This window comes from Heloderma suspectum, chromosome 4 (genome assembly GCF_057233095.1).
Source record: "Heloderma suspectum isolate Gila_16-S chromosome 4, 16-S_ref, whole genome shotgun sequence".
NCBI classification, from domain to species: domain Eukaryota; kingdom Metazoa; phylum Chordata; class Lepidosauria; order Squamata; family Helodermatidae; genus Heloderma; species Heloderma suspectum.
In genome coordinates, this window is record NC_139461.1 from 215,450,896 (window position 1) to 215,467,600 (window position 16,705).

Consider the following 16,705-nt stretch of genomic DNA (forward strand, 5'->3'; position numbering starts at 1 on the left):
TCGTGGAAAATCTTGCCCTAGGAGTCTTTAGAGACAGAGAGGACTGCTAAAAAGGAGTCTAATTGAATTAGAGGTTGCAATATTTCTGAAATAATTTTGAAAATAGATTTCCAAAATGTCTGGAACAGATGGAAATGAGAGGAGAAATCTAAGACGTAGTCAAGATTGACCACCAGTGTGTTCACCCCACTCCGCAAAATAAGAAAAACAGCCAAATTAGAACTGAGCATGCTCAGTGTTGGGAAAAATGGAAAATGGGGAGAGAAAAATGGAAAAGAGTGGAAAGAACCTTGAACAGAAGCAGTCCACATCGCAACATTTTGTTGCAGGATCCCACTTGTTCCCTCTGTTACAGATGTTCAGATTTTTTTTTATTTCTGTAGCCGAAACAGCACCACCCACGCACAAAAGAGAGGTATCAGCAGGCTTGGGGAAACCCCAAAGTTTGCAAAAGTACAAGTAATCTTTAGAAAAAATCCTAAGAGTGATGAACCCCCCCCCCAAAAAAAAAACATCCCAATGAAGACTGACGGTGGTCAGTGGCCACAGAATACTAAGTGACTGGTGTGGGGGAGGAGAAAAAATACGAAGGGGAAAGAGAAGGGAAGAGCTGGTATCCAGAATAACAGCACTCCTCACTGCAACATTTTGTGGAAGGTTCCACTTATATTTAATTATTCATAAAAATATTTTAGTGATGTACAGTTGCTTGCAAAATAATCTTTTTATTTTCATGTGCACAAGGAAGTAATTGTTTAAATTTACTGTACTTTTAAACTGCCCAATAACCAAAGTTCTCTACTTAATTCTTATTACAACTTCAAGAACCCTATAAGGGTTTTAATCCCTATTAAACTGCAGCATTTAAAAACTCCCCTAAACCTAGGCAGCCTGACATAAGTAATTTGTGCATTTGGCTACAGAACTGCAATGCTCAAGTAGAATTGACATCTTTTAAAATGAGAAATTATGGGAAATGTTTGGGCTGCAGGGGGAAGGAGAGAGGGAGAAAATCCTGTTGCACTAGTGGACACTTGCTTGCGTGACATCAGATTTAACCAAAAATCACCTTTTGCCATTGACTGATAATTACAACTTGCTTCTATGAAAAGTGGTATATTAACAACATAAAACAACATTTTAGTCAGTATTATGCTATGTTCATTTAACTGTTGATATTCTACTTAACCAGTAAGGGTCAAGATTTGACTAAAGTGCTATGTCATTCTATACCACATTATACAGTTTACTAGATACATCTACTCAGAAGTAGGTCCCATTGTGTTACTTCTGTAGTAAGTGTGTTTAGGTTCCTCCCCAGTGATGTTCTATTCGGTGAGAGATTCCAAATCTTGCTGAAACTAGACACCCAAATATCAAACCCATGTAATGTAATGTCTATTTACATTAGCTAAATGATTATTAATATCATTGCTCATATTAAAAGCAAACTCAGATTTACAACAGTTCACTTCATAACCCAATATTATGTCATGACTGGGTCAGCCCTATGGCAAAACAGGGGCAAATCCATTGAGTAAAGTCGGCAAGCAAAGGGTCAAGAGCATACTATTACCAGGCCAGCAATATGGCCATCCAAAAACAGTCTTATCAAGAGTCCAGGCATCAGCAGCACAAGGTATCAGTCCAAGAAACAACAAGGTCAAGGAAGCAAGTTTTCACAGTAATGAGAGCTGAGATAAAGGTGTTACGCTTGCAGGTCTCAACTGACAGCTTATGAGCTGGAGCTTCCAGAACCTACCCAGGACTCAGCTGCGGTACATCAGAGGCTTCTGGAATAAGTCCTTTTCTTGAGGATGGCTCTACTCAGAAGGAACCCTTTACTTCCAAATAGCCTGGTTGCTATGGTTCTTGAGATACATGCTTTGCCTCTAAGTGGCAGCCTGTGCCTCTACCTTCTGGACCCGACACATTCTAGGGCTGAGAAGATATCAGCCTCCTCTGAGCCCACAGATAAGGTATAGTCCTCGGGGGTCCTGTCTGGGAGTTCCTCAGAGTCCATCATGGTTGAAGGACCCAGTGTAGCTTCCCCAATAATGTCAGAGGTGCCTGGGATATCACTAGGGTCAAGAGGTCCCACAAGGTCTTTAGGATCTATAATGTCAGGATCTTTGTCCAAAGAATCATCCTAGCCTGGGCCTAGTGTCAGGTATGACACTCAGTATCAAACTAAGTTGTTCTAAAATTGTTATCAGCTCAGAAAAGGATAGTTCTGAATGAGTAAATGTCAGATGAATATAATCTGTATATACAACAATTGTGAATATTATAACTCCAGTCTTAGCCCTTGATATTATCTTATTCTGTCAATAACAACAATCAATGGCTCCAGAAAAAGAGGAAACAATAAGGGCAAAAGAGGGCAAACCTGCCTTGAATCTCTGTATAATAACACTTGACATGATAAAAGCCATTTACAGAGACCCTTATTGATGGATTCTGTGCATCAAAGAGACAAATTCTTACCCATCCACATTATGTTTTCCCATAACTTGTTATAAATAATTCCATTCAACATGATCAAATCCTTTTTCCACATCCAAAAATATAATTGCGCCTTGTTGCAAATATTTTTAAATTATTTTAATACAAAAGTATTACAATTAATTTTAATAATTGATGACAATTCCCTGTTTTTAATTAAAACTGTTTGATCTGAATCTATATATTCAGGCTGCAATCCTATACCTACTTACCAGTGAGTAAATCCCATTAAACTCAATGGAGCCTACTTCAGAGTCAATATGTATACAATTGTGCCGTTAGTCTACATGCAATGATTGATAGCCAGATATTAAAATACTGATTGAGTAATAATACAGGAAGATGAGAGATACTGACAGAGAATGATCTTCCAAGTTTTTAAAATAATGTTTGTTTCTCCTTTTATGTGATCTTGCTTTTTAAACATTTCATCTATTACTTATCAAGATCTCCACATTTTTTTTCTGAAGGGCATCTAACTATGTGGTTACATCATTTAGTTTACTACTTTTTATCTCTATCTACACAGTAATCCTCAACTGATTCCCCTCAAATTTGTATCTTCCAAAGTCTGATTTATCCTTACTTCAGATAATCTCAGTTCTTTAGAAAGGAATGATGTTGAAGAGTCCAAAGGGGAAGATACTTGTTCTTCATGTTCCTCTGTAAGATTTTCAGGATGTTTGGAATCCTTCAGGTATTTGGAATCCTTTGCATCTATACTGTATTTTACAGCCTTTGGGCCCTTAGCATCTTTGGACTCCCTTGTAATTTTAGAGTCCTTGGTATTATTGTCTTCAGAGTCCGTGTCACCTTTGGAGTCTTTTGCATTCCCATTTTTAGGAACTTTCCATATTGTTCAGAAGCTAAAGCTGCAATCCTATATCCATTTGCCTGGGAGTAAGCCCCACTGAACTACTTCTGAGTAGATAGGCATACAATTGTGCACTTTGAGAGCAATCCTACATCCCCTAGATAGCATCTGGGGGAGATAGGATTTTTCAGTTCCCCAGCTAAAAGCTCATAGACAGTGCTCATAGACATGCCCCCCGCCTCCACCCCCTCCCCCTTGTAGCTGGGGCGGAGAGAACCGCACCACTACTGCCTCCGTGCTCGTAACATGGAGCATGGAGGTGTGAAAATGGGGCATTCCTGGGGGCAGGGATGGGAGCTATTTTAGGCAGCTTCCTATGTGGTCTCCAGCCCTGTTCCCACCCCCTCCCCTTAGGGAGGCCCTTAGATGCACGAAAACACATCCGTGCTTCTTCTGCCCTACACTGGATAGGTGGTAGGTAGGTCAGTTCAGACATTCTTACAGTTCATCTGTCTTGATGCTTAATGTAGTGCTTGCTGTTGCGCTCATGCTCTGCTTGTGGGTTCCTGGTTGACAGCGAATGCTGGACTAGGTGGACCCTTGGTCTGATCCAGCATGGCTCTTCTTATGTTCTGAAGGAGGAGGAGGAGGAGGAGGAGGGCTCCTTGAGTTGTTAGGATGAGACCTTGCTTCAGACTTACATAAGTTGGTGCTGAGGATGTTCTTAGCTGGTATCCTTTGCCAGGTAGACTTTCACCACCCTTGGAAATTCTGAAGAGGGACGGCTGGAAGCTACATTCCATAGGTATACCTGACTTTCATTGCCCTGCCTACCTCACAGAAGCTGGAGTTGCTGCAAAGATTACTAGCTTTCTGGTGGGATTGATGGAGTTTCCTTTTCTTGGCTGCTCCTTCTTTGTGCACATACACTATTATTTTCTTAATATACTGGAGATGAATCTGATTTGTTCAGGGAAGTGTGTATTTTGTGCTATACCAAGAGGCATCGAGCAGAGGGAACACTGTATACCAAAATCCAAGGAAAGGAAGCTGAAACCCTCCAAGGCTATTTCTAGACAAGGCATTTATTGTGCGCTTATGACTCATGGAAGTTTGCGGGTCCATTACATGACATTGTCAACCTCCAGGATGTGTCCCGCGCCTTCCGTGCCTTCCACGGGTTATCTTGCTTAAAACAAATATGAGAAATAGGCTGGAATGTTTAAAAACTCAGGGTTTTGGCAGCCACTAGGATGGCACTGTTCCATTACAAACAATGGGAAGCCCAGTACAGCCGCCGGGAGATGGCATTTTCACTTCTGCCTTCTGAAAGAGCACAATCTCATCATGCTGTGGGAATGGAAGCAAAATGGCCTGGTAAGGCTGAAGAATTTCCTTTAATGTAGAGACACCCTAAGAGTCACCTCCCAATATTACCCCAGGGAAACCTCTTCCCAGCCATAAACAGGACAACTAGTTGGACCAAGAATAGTACACTCTTTGTACATTTGTGCCATGCCTGAGGTGCCTGTAGAATACGTAGAAGAAGCAAACAGGCAATGCCAATGGTCCCATATCCACAGACATGGGACCTATCATAATTTTCAGGATAATTTTTATTTTTATTCAGATTACTTATTAATATATTGGCAGCAGATGGTGATATAATGCCAGAGTACAAAATCTTCTGGAAGATTAAATCTCAATAGATTTTTTTTAGAAGAAAGTATCTAGGTCATCATTCTGGACAGAAATTTGGAACTTCCATTGTGGAAGATCCTGTAGAATAAAGAAAAGATGTGAAAGGAGTAATGAAACTCATATTTGTACTTTTCTACTTTGTAAAAGATCAACTGTGCATGAAATTACTCAAATCTGTCAAGCAGTAACTATTGGAAAAGTCATGCTGAGACACAGTTAATGGCACTAATAAGTGAGTTGTTATTTCATTTCTCTAATTTTAAAATATATTGCATTATTTTTGCCATTTCTATTTATTGCCAATTGAATAGGGTTATGTCATGGTAAATAATTCCCAATAAACTACATGTTGACAAAACAGTTATCTTCTTTAATTAGTCTCATTTTCATTTTTTTGACATCTACAATTAATGTAATGTTACATTCACTGGATCTGTGGGAAACTCTATGGTAACAACAGATAAATCTGAAAAATACATTCTATCTGATTATGAATTACATTTCTACTGCTGGTCATTATATTTTTATCTGCATAAGAATCACATGCATCATCAAAGCTCTCTCTTAACTTTTGCTGCTATGGCCTATGAACCAAACTACTATTCAGTTGTTAAAACTGTACAGTTGGCTGTGGCAGCTGCATAGGCAAAAGTGGAAGTACTCAAATTGTGCATGTGGTCCTGTTCTGTGGGAAGGCTAGAAAATCTCAGCAGACAGCGCACCCTGCATGGATAGACCTATGAAAGGAAAGTAAGGGAAATGCCATGCTTAAAAACAAACAAAGAACTCCTGGTTTTGAAGTATGTGAATATAATTTTATTTTAGCTGTACTTGAATTAATTCTAGTTAGGCAAGTTGTCAGTTTTCTGAAGATATCTACTTTTCTAAATAGGTAAATACAGTAGATATATTCTGTTTGTAAGCATTTAGTATAGTGTCACAAAATTCTTTACAGAAATAGGAAAACATGACTATCAACAAAACTATTGCAAAGTGGGAAAGCCGAGTTGCAACTGAGAGTTGTGGATAGTGATGGGAAAGCACCCTTAGCCCAGGTGTGGCCCTCCAGATGTTTTGGCCTACATATCCCCTGAGCCCTAGCCAGCATATCCAGTGGTGAGGAATGACAGCAGTTGTACGGCAAAACATCTGGAGGAACACAAGTTGCCCACCCTGCCTTACATCAGTTCAGGAATGGGCTTGGCAAACCAAGCTATTTAAAACAACAACAACAACAACAAAGATTCCCCCCAAGCCCAATACTGGAATTCAAAACCTGTCACAATCCTGACAACCTAAGTAGAGGTATGATGGGGTCCAAATACCCCCCCAATCCCCCCCCCCGGTAAGCTGCTCTGACCTGTTTCCCATCCCTTCTGTCCCCACTTACCATCCTGTGGAGACACCAACAAAAGAAAGGAGACTGGTGGAAAGCCACCATTCGTACCTTGCTGGTGGAAAGCCACCATTCTTAACTCCCTAGCACTTCAAACACTGCAATGGCAGCAGCCCAGGCACCAGACAAAAATTTAGAGAAATTTAGTTTTTTCCTAAGTGCCTGACTCCTTCATATGGAACTTATGTGCTAAGGTTCTCAGTGCCTGGAATGCTGATGTCATCACTAGTAGGAGATAGTTAATTCAAACAGGCAACCTGCAACTAGACAGTGTATCCACTTGAGTCACTGGAGAAAAAAGGATTGTTTGCAGTGAGAGCACACAAACATACAGTGGCTTGATACAAACTGTGTTCAGTTTGGTCACTCATGTTCAAATAGTATGAATTAAAACTGTAGCAGGCGTAAATGAGAACACAAATATAAACAACTGAGAACTTATGAACAAAGATAATGGAAAATTATTAAGATTCTATAAGCAGACTGTTAAACAGAATGTTTGAAAGCATTGGGTTTTACCCAGTATGCCCTCCTGCTGATGAAACGGCTTACGTCAGTGGAATGGTGAAGAGGTGATTTCCCCTTCCATCTGCAGCACCACACAGGAAGGTTGGTGGGACACTGGATTTTGCCCATTCATTGTTCCCACACTACAGTTATTTCAGAATGATTTTATTAGCTTCAGTTATACCACAGAAATCGCTGTAGGACTTTTCAATGACATGCCTTAGTACTGGCCGCTAATTAACTTCTATGACACTTCTGCAGGACTATAGGTGTGAAATATCTGCCCAACAGGCTGCATTCATAAGTATGACCAGTGCCCTAATTACCACCATTATATAAACCAGTCCAAATGCTATAATTATAGTACAGTCAAAGGAAGTGATGTGCCAATAAGAAAGACGCCATTATGTGTTTCATCCACAAATATTTAAAGTCAAACATGAACATGTGCTTTGGATTTTTTTTTTTTAAATTAACCAATCCCTCAACATTCAGGTGCAGCCCTCAGACACAGATGGATACTCTGTTTTCCCCTTTCCTTCCCCCTTCAAGGGTCTGTATAGGTGGCATGATGGGCCTTTATGGAAAATGGAAAGTAATATTATATTTTGAATATAATTTAAGGCTATGTGTTAAAAGTTTGCTATGATATGCTTCATCTTCAGAAAATGCAATAGACAATGAGGTGTCCAGATGTCCAGTTAAGTCTGCAAAACTATTTTATGGCTTCAGCACTAATAAGCAATATAACTGTAAATGATTAAAGAGAGAGGTGATATATACACCCAACTTATTTTATAAGCCACTGTGGCTGGTACTGTCTCTCCAAAGCCTCGAGCAAAAGTCTTTCCTTAGCCCTATGGCCTAAGGTGCTCTAACTGGAGTTGACAGGGATTAAATCATGGACTTTCTCTGCATCCAAATCATGTGCTCTATTACTAAGATATGGTTTAAATCAGGGGTGGGCACAAACTGGATCTCCAGATGTTTTAGACTTGAACACCCAGAAGCCCTTGCTAGCATGGCCAATGGTCAAGAACGCTGGGAGTTGAAGTCCAAAACATCTGGAGATCTACTTTCTGATCACCCCTAGTTTAAATAATAAATGTAAACTAAGGGCTCCAGTTGATAAATCTATCTTTGTTGGTATTATTTTATGGTACATACGTTGTTATACGCAGAAAGCAAGAAAACCACAATTATTGTAAATTTTGTAATTCTCCTTCAAAAAAGTTATGTTTTTAAAGAAACACAGGAATATAATCACTCCCCTCTTAATAAAATGGCTGTCCCATGAGGAGAAACGTTGGGCATCAAAATGAGCTAAGAGGTAGGAGATGAAAACATCCTTGATGATTGGATAGCAGGATGGAGAGTTGGGAAGACACTTTGACAGTATGCAAAATAACAAAAACAAAACAACAACAGCAACAAAGCAACTTCAGAAGGTGTGTATGTAGGAACTTCATTTTGAGGATTCTGAAGATGAACAAATATAGTTCAGAGTTATGTACCCTGAACAGGATTTAGTCAGGGGAGAGTTCAAATGAACTGATAATTTCACTCAGGCTCAGGAAAAACATGGCGAGTAATTGTGGGGTGGGTGGGATTGGGGGTAATTAGGGCTGCTGAGTGAAATGCAAGTAAAACAAGCATTCTGCTCAGCCAACACCAGGAATTACAGTACATGCCACTCAGACTGATACTGCATATTATAACTTGAAGAGTTTGCAAATTGAAAAACAACACCTAGATTTGGGGTGCGCATCTCCACATTTCTAACTGGATAAGAAATATAAACAGGGAAGAGAAATAAGATGGCATAAGCAGAAAGAAAAATGATGGCAGGGATGTTTGGGCAAAAATTAGGATTAGAACATTAAGAGTATAATAAAATATTTGCATAATGTAACCAACATACATATAAATAAAAGCTAAAAAAAGCAATGTTTCATATCAAAAGAATGCTCTTTTTCATTATAGTAAAATGAGCGTGGTGGAATATAACAAAAAAAGGAAGGAGCAAAATGCACAAACTGGGACATTTTTTCACAGGACTCAAATTGTTTTACATTTTATGCATGCTCATTAGAATGATAAGAAAATGCTAATTCTAGGTAAGAGGAGTAGCTGTGTTACATCGTGGCAACAATAATTTTTCATGAACTGATGCAAATGCATGATTAATTTCTATCTGGGATATAAATAAAAATGATAGAAATGTTGGACAACAATTTTAGGAACACTTAAATATATAAAAGGTTTACTTCAGAGAAGTGTACAAGCCAAGCCTAGGCCTGTTTATTCAGAAGTAAGTTCCACTGAGTTTAAAGAAGCCCTGAGCACAATAGTTGTGAAAAGGTGGAGTTTTATTAATTAAATTAGATTTATTATTAATCTAATAAATAAATAGCTCAGTCCTAAGTATGCATATAACTACAACTTAAATGTATCTAAAGTTCCACTAAGGTAAGTGATACAGGTTAGCTGAAACCAGTTTAAACATAACAAATGTTCTCTGAATGGGAGTCAATGTGTAGCTTTTTCAACCGTTTCTAGTGGGAATTTTTTGGCACAAGTTACAATTTTACTTTTAACAATTAAATTGACTAGGTAACAAATTACATTTCATTATCTCAAAACAGATGAGGGTATTTAATGAAAGTCTCTCTGTCAAATTATAGAAATATAATTGTTTGGGAAATAATCTGTCATATTCACTTACAGTTGTGTGTGGATTCTGGGCTACCTACTGGTTACAGACAAATGCATATAACAGAGCCCAGATATCCCTTTCTTTTTTTTAAAAAAACACCCACAACAGCTTCCTAAAGGATCACTCTTTCCCCACCTGCTTTCTCTGCTCCAAACCACAACAGATTACTTCCCTCTTTATTAGCTAGCACATAAGGCTGTTAAAACAGTTCCTCTACAGAGAACTGTTCACTTGCTCCTGAAGAAGAGTATGTTGATTCAAACCTAGGGGTCTTATGAAGAACTCATGTGGGCACTAGAGCCCCAACTCTTAAAATAAATGACTGAATCAAGATGACTGTCTGAATCAAGAGATATAGATTTATGCAGGCACAGAATTAGCAGCACTGAACATGCGATCCCAAGGAGAAGTTCCAGTTAAGATAATATTAAAAATGCATGTTTAATCTTCAATTAATGCTTTTAAGCATACTAAAATTTTTGAAACAACCAATGTGGCAATATATGCCTTGCATAAAAAGCCATTGTTACAGTTAGCATTAGTTAAAACTATATATAGAAAGAACCTTCATCTTCACATAGGGAGTTGCCACAGATACGCATTGCTCAATACAAATTGTAAGCTTGGAATTTCTATGCCATTTACAGGATGTACTTAAAATGTTAATGTCTTCAATACTTATTTACACAAATAAGTCAAACGCTTGCCTGAAAGGAATGATAGTTGCCAGCACAACAGCAACAAGTATCTGGAACTGTTTTTGTAAATTGTTTAATTGTCTTTATATGAAACTACAAAAAAGCAATCCATACATTGTCCCATCCCAATGCTACTGAATTCTAGGGTTAATCAGAAGGTTCTCTACCCAAACCCCAGACCTTTAAAAGAATTTCAACAGCAGATATAAAAAGATTTGCCTCCCTTCTCCTCTCATAATGTGATCCGATCTATTACAAAGTGATGTTCTCATTATCAGCATAGTAGATCATATCACAGGACAATGTTCCAAGTATACATGTAACAGAGACTCATCTTAGTATGTCAGACACACATTTTGCACTGTAATACTTCACATAACCTTCCTGAATAAAACAGATTTTAACCCTGTACGTTTTCATGCAGCCTATCTACACATTATGGGGGATGTGCCACCAAACCACTACCTTCTCACACATCTTACAAGTTGAAGAAACACCAGAGATGTCATCATCACACTCAGCACTTCTCTGCCCTGCTCCAATTCATTAGCTGCCATTTATATCTGGTGGGCAAACACTGAACACATTACGTGTTTCTTTTATCAAATGTTACCAGGGGATGTGGGCCAGCAGCAGCCACACACACGTTCTATTATATAGCCAAACTGCATCTTACAGCAAGTTCAACTTTCAGTTTCAATATGAAATTAAAATAATTGTGATGGTTCTGTGAGAGAGATGGTGTGTCTTCTGTTCCTGCAAATTCCCATCAAGTAAATGGAAAAATTCCAAAGTAAAAGGGTCTGCATCTCAGGAACCCATATTGACCATTTAAGTTTTTGTCCTGATTTGAAATCCAATGACGAAGTTTTTAGCGTCTGCTCTTTCCGCAAAACGTTTTTCACACCAGCACATAAAATAAGGTATCATGACAATCCACAAACATCTAATAGTCAATTTAAAAGACAGCTTCCATTGTCGTTAATCAATACTGAGCTGCACCCAAGCAACATAATCTTCAGATGCATGTCCTCAGCACAGGAAATTGGAAACCACATTTTCCATGAATTACTAATGACCTTTTAGGAAACTGTTCGCATTGAAGCTGACCTTAGTGAAGACAAATACCTCTCTCCCCTAATTCTAACTTACTGGGTTTTTCTTTTTTTCTTTTTAGGGACTTACACTCTATGTATAAGCTGTACAGACTGAGCGTAAATATTGTAAGGACAAATAGAAGCCTGCCATGGTTGAGAGTGACTACGCTGACTACTATTACTACTACTGCCTCAGATTCATAGAGATATGTTTCTATACCCTCGCTGCAATTAGCATAGGATATTACATAGTTACTTTTAAGTACTCTGTTCTGAGGATGCTTGCAGTAGGAATTTTTGTTTTGCTTTTTGTTTTGCAAAACAAAGTAATCATGGTAGCAATAATAACAATTGTGGCAGCAGATAAATTATTACCCACACCACAAACACTCCCTCTCACCTATATCCACTTTGACACCCCACTTGCACAAATCCTACAGTTGTCTATCTCTCCCCTTCCTTTCCACTCTTCAAATGGCATGGTCACTGTTGTGCTCAGAATTTTAGTAGTAAAGAGTAGCAATTTTAGTAGCTCAAGAATAGCAACAGCCAGTACAACCCTATGCATTCTGAAGAACTGTGTACCCCATTTTTCCTCCATCTGGACATTAATCTGTTTGGGCAAAGTTCTAGTGACCCTTTCCTCCAAAGGATTACAACTGACGTAACCTCACTATTGATTAGCAAATGGACATTCAGCACTCTTTTCCTACTCAACAAATGATCCCATCATCTGTCAGGTACTGTGGGAAAGAACAGGAAAGCTTTCCAACCTGCCTACAAGATGATCAGCACCAGAATAGCACAATGCTATTTCAGCACTGACATTTCAGGTGAGGAGGAATCACCTGAACTGGATTGCAGTGCTCTTTCCCCAACAAATGAATCAAATGTCTGTTAGACCTTGGTATATAACCCCTTATCCAACAAAAGTTATACGGTAATACCAGTGCAGTGCTAGTCTCTTGAGAAGGGATACCAAGAATGACTTCCCAGAGGCCTTAATCTCAGTACAGGTGACTGAGTTTATTTAGGTTTAAAAGAAAAGCTTGTAACCCACTCCTATCAAATATAGAGAGCTATTATTTAACTGCCTGTCTGATCTGGATAGCTTTGTTCAGGCACATATGACCATACACTGGTGTTCTCCTAGCTACACTCTGGTTATTTTTTTTTTTAAGTCTTTTTGGTAAGTGTCAGACTTAGAAGGAGATTTGGGCAGGGGGGAGCAAGTTCTATATTTAAATAGATTTCCTAACCATGCGCATAGGACACTGGCAACTGGACTAATATTGCATCTAAACAGAATATATTGGGGAGGTGGGGGAATATAATTAGCATGTACATTGTATAGATACTTTGTCAGTCAATTGCTGCCCATTGCAGCAGCAATAATAATAATAATAATAATAATAATAATAATTCTATGCATTTCTCTAAAAGGCTTGATATAAGAGACTGCAGCATATACCCTGTGGTAGTTCCTTCTGTAGACCATCTGCAATCCACCAACCTCAATGACTGGCTGGCTGGGGAATGCTGGGAGTTACAGAACTTTTTTCTGTCTAAACATGCATAGGATTGCGCCCTAAACTAGTTTTCCTGCATGGAAAACTTTACATGGGACGTGCATAAAGCACAAAGGGCCTTATTTCATCCCAGGCACATCTATTCCCAGAATCAAATAATGTGTGTTTTCACTTTTTATTGATATATCAAACCTCCTTTCATAACAGAATGCAGAGAGAATGTTTTCACAGTTATACTTTCTGAAACCAGAAATATTCTAACTATGATGGAAGTAGATACTAACAAAATGATAGTCATACTGAAGTAAATGGGTGGGAAAACCAAATAATACACTTTAAGATATTATTCACTGTTTTAATACTAATGTTAATTTTGAGAATCTAAGTCACTGGGTGTCTACTGCTGGCCCAGAAAATAGTTTTCATAAGTGTGACCCATGGGTCCTTATAAACAGCATTTCAGTGTACCTGCAGATATACATCATACAGCTAATCATACTTATAGATACATGATGAACAGCAGAAATAGTATTATCTAGAGAGAGAAAGATGCAGCAAAGCCAAACAGCTTTGCCATTTGCGATGCAAATAATTCAGGGTTAGTTCAGGTGCAATTAATGGTTTTGCAACTGAAAGTACAGAAGAAGTACAGTAGTGGGTATCAAATGTAAATGTGTTGATAAAATGCCAAACATGGGAAGAACCAAAGGGCAATAGCACAACACATGCTTTCCATGCATCAAGCCCCAGGTTCAATCTAGGAATGGCTGTCATGGGGAAATCCTTTGGACCTCACTGGATTTCTCCAGAGTCCTTGGCGTGGCTTGCATTTGTGAGCCAAACCGTGGGCTTTTTCCTGGAATCTGGGAAATGTCTCAGTTTCCCCCTCCCTAAAAATGCCATTTGAGCAAATTTCAGCTGTATTTGCTTAATTTGCACAATTAATATGCTTAATTTTGCACCAAGTATGCCTGCAATTTGTGCGAATTAAGCAAATTATGACCACAATTTGCACAAATTTCCACAAAATGTGGTAAATTACAGCCACAAGTGAGTCAAGCCAGCTCGCAGGTTAGTGAGCCAGACTCCGGGGGGGGGGGGGAAGCTGCTGAAAGCTCGGCAAACTCCCCCCCACGATGGATTCCTCCAACATCCCTAGTTCAATCCTGTATGCCCAGTAAAAGGAACTCAGATAGCAGGGTTGGAGAAGAACCCTGCCTGAGATCCTGAGAGCTGCCATCAGTTAGAGTAGATGATATTGTGAAAGATGGATCAAAGGTCCAACTCAGTACACGGCAGCTTATTTCATTCATACATCTGGTGAGCATGAACCCCATATCAATAAGAGTGTTTACCAGCACAGGATTACAAATTCATGGAGGGCAGTGAATTAGAAAATCAGATTTAGAGAACTGATTTTCATTGTAGTCTTGCACTGTAGGTAAGATAGATATGATAAATAACTGGCTGGTTTGAGGCTGGTTTGTAGAGACCCTCATTAAGAGAGAACCTGGTTAGTGCTAACCATGATCCTGCCTGTGCACAAGTTACAAATTAAATCTGGGGTGGGAGTGAGAGATTTGAATCAAAGATGGAGTAGCAGAGGGAATGTTACCCACTCCTAATCATGGTTTAGAGTAGCCTTCCCCAACTAGGTGCCCTCCAAATGTTTTAGAGTCCAACTACCATGGCCAATGGTAAAAGATGCTGGCAGTTTTATACCAAAACATCTGGAGGACAACAGGCTGGGGAACACTGGTTTAGAGACGGACAGTGTTGCAGCAGTGCAGAATCATTAAAAAAAATAAACGCCAACCTAGACATTCATAAAAGCGAGTGCCTCCTAAGTGTGGGGGCAAAACACCAAGTTTGTGATGTAAGCTGAGATTTCCTTAACCAGTTGTGGGTAGATTGTTCCATACTAGATAAATATTTCTGTGTAATGCATGTGTTTCCCAGTGGCTGAACTCTCATGCACAATTCTTTGTCAAAGTAAATGTTAAGCATGCATCAGAACGTGTGTGTTCTGATCTAATGTTTATCTGCCTTTTCCTCAATGAATGCTTATGATTTACAGTCATTATTATTGTTGGTTTAAAAGATATCCCCTAAATGAATAATTTTCCAAAAATTCTAAAACACAAGTTGCAAAGGGAATCACTCAGCAAGCCAGCACAATTCTGAATGGAATAAAAAAATTACATTCTTTGAACATTTCAAGTAACTAAAACACGTAGGCACTTACTTTGGTAGAGTTTTCAAGTGATTCTCTCGTAATTCCAATATTCGTAATTTAACAAGTCTAGAAGTGTTAAAGATGAAAGAAGTATAAATCCAAATGAGAAATTATTAACCATATACATGAATTGCTAGGAAGCTCTTTCTTCCAACTCAAATGATGCTAGCCATATATTTGTTTGAGATTATTCCCATACACCTGGCCAGCCTCTAATTAGAATCATAGCCATATGTCTGCAGCTGAAAATTAAATTAATATTTGCTGATTATTTCAATGAGACAACTATGCTGAATCTTAATATACAGCAGATATTTCTATCTTTAGAATATTAAGTAACTTCAAGACAGCATACATCAGCTGTGATTGCTGGCAGTGTACTTCTGGAAAATCCTGACAAGCCACACGAGAGCAATTAAATAGGAAAAAAATACAGAACGCTGAAATAAATGCATGTTGCCACCAATGACTGCTTATAAGATTTACCTTTTTCATAGTAAATGGGACAAAAATAAAACAAAACATCCTGCACATGATCCAGCATGTATAGCAATGCATCTTGCCTGTTAGAGCACTGAAGAAAAATTAATTACTGAATTAATTATGTTTCTACGAGCTAAAAGAATACAAACTACAAAGAGAAGACTAAGACAAGAAGAGGATTTGTGTGCAGGTGAAGAGGATAAGAAAAAAAGAAAGAGAAGCTATTCTAAATGCTCCATTGTGGATCTCAGTATAATATCTGCTTATGATGTCTGTGAATTTTGGACAATGCTTCTGATCACTCGTGCCTCTAGAGCACAAACTATGTAATTCCATGTGACTCATGTGTATGCTTCATGTTGTGAATAGCACACAATTTATTTTCAAACATCTCTCTTGATTGATTGACTAAGGACAGTCCCAGGCCTATACATAAGTCAGAATTAATCAAACTGCTGACAGTACTTTCAGGGTGCAAACCTATGCACATTTAGACAAAACAAAAACAAAACCCCCTACAACTCCCCCAGCATTCCCCAGCCAGCCAGGCTGGCAAGAGCTAAGAGCTAAGTAACTTTAATGTGGAAAGCTATTCTAATTAGGAATGACACCTTCTATCATAAGGCTAGATAAACTATTCCTGAAGAGCTGGAAGAAGCTTCAGACAATTTATTTATGCTATTTTTAAACATATGTATATTTTGTACAACTGATGCAGGTTCCCATGGTGTAATTATTTTTTATCTGATAATCAAACCCTACAATATATAAGTTTCTAAAATTGGGATCTTAAAAACAACTCAGAATTGCCTTAAGAAAAGACTCATGCTGAATCAGACCAAAGGCTTATCTAGTCCAGCATTCTGTTCACACAGTGGCCAAGCAGCGGCCTGTGGGAAGCTGACAAGTAGGACATGAATGCAGTAGCACTCTTCCATTCATGCTCCCTAGCAACAGTTATATTGCTACAGGCATACTGCCTCCAAACCTAGAGGTAATATATAGCCATCATGACTAGTAGCC

At 38.7% G+C, this 16,705-nt stretch overlaps 1 protein-coding gene across 1 annotated transcript in view; it reads right to left on the reverse strand.

The window, feature by feature from the left end:
- Positions 1-16,705, reverse strand: part of LRRC7 (leucine rich repeat containing 7) — a 296,928-nt gene that overhangs the window by 123,339 nt on the left and 156,884 nt on the right. Inside the window, exon 6 of the mRNA XM_084852238.1 lies at positions 15,209-15,265. Within this exon, the coding sequence (XP_084708364.1) occupies positions 15,209-15,265 (57 nt within the window). The remainder of the gene's footprint in view (positions 1-15,208; positions 15,266-16,705) is intronic.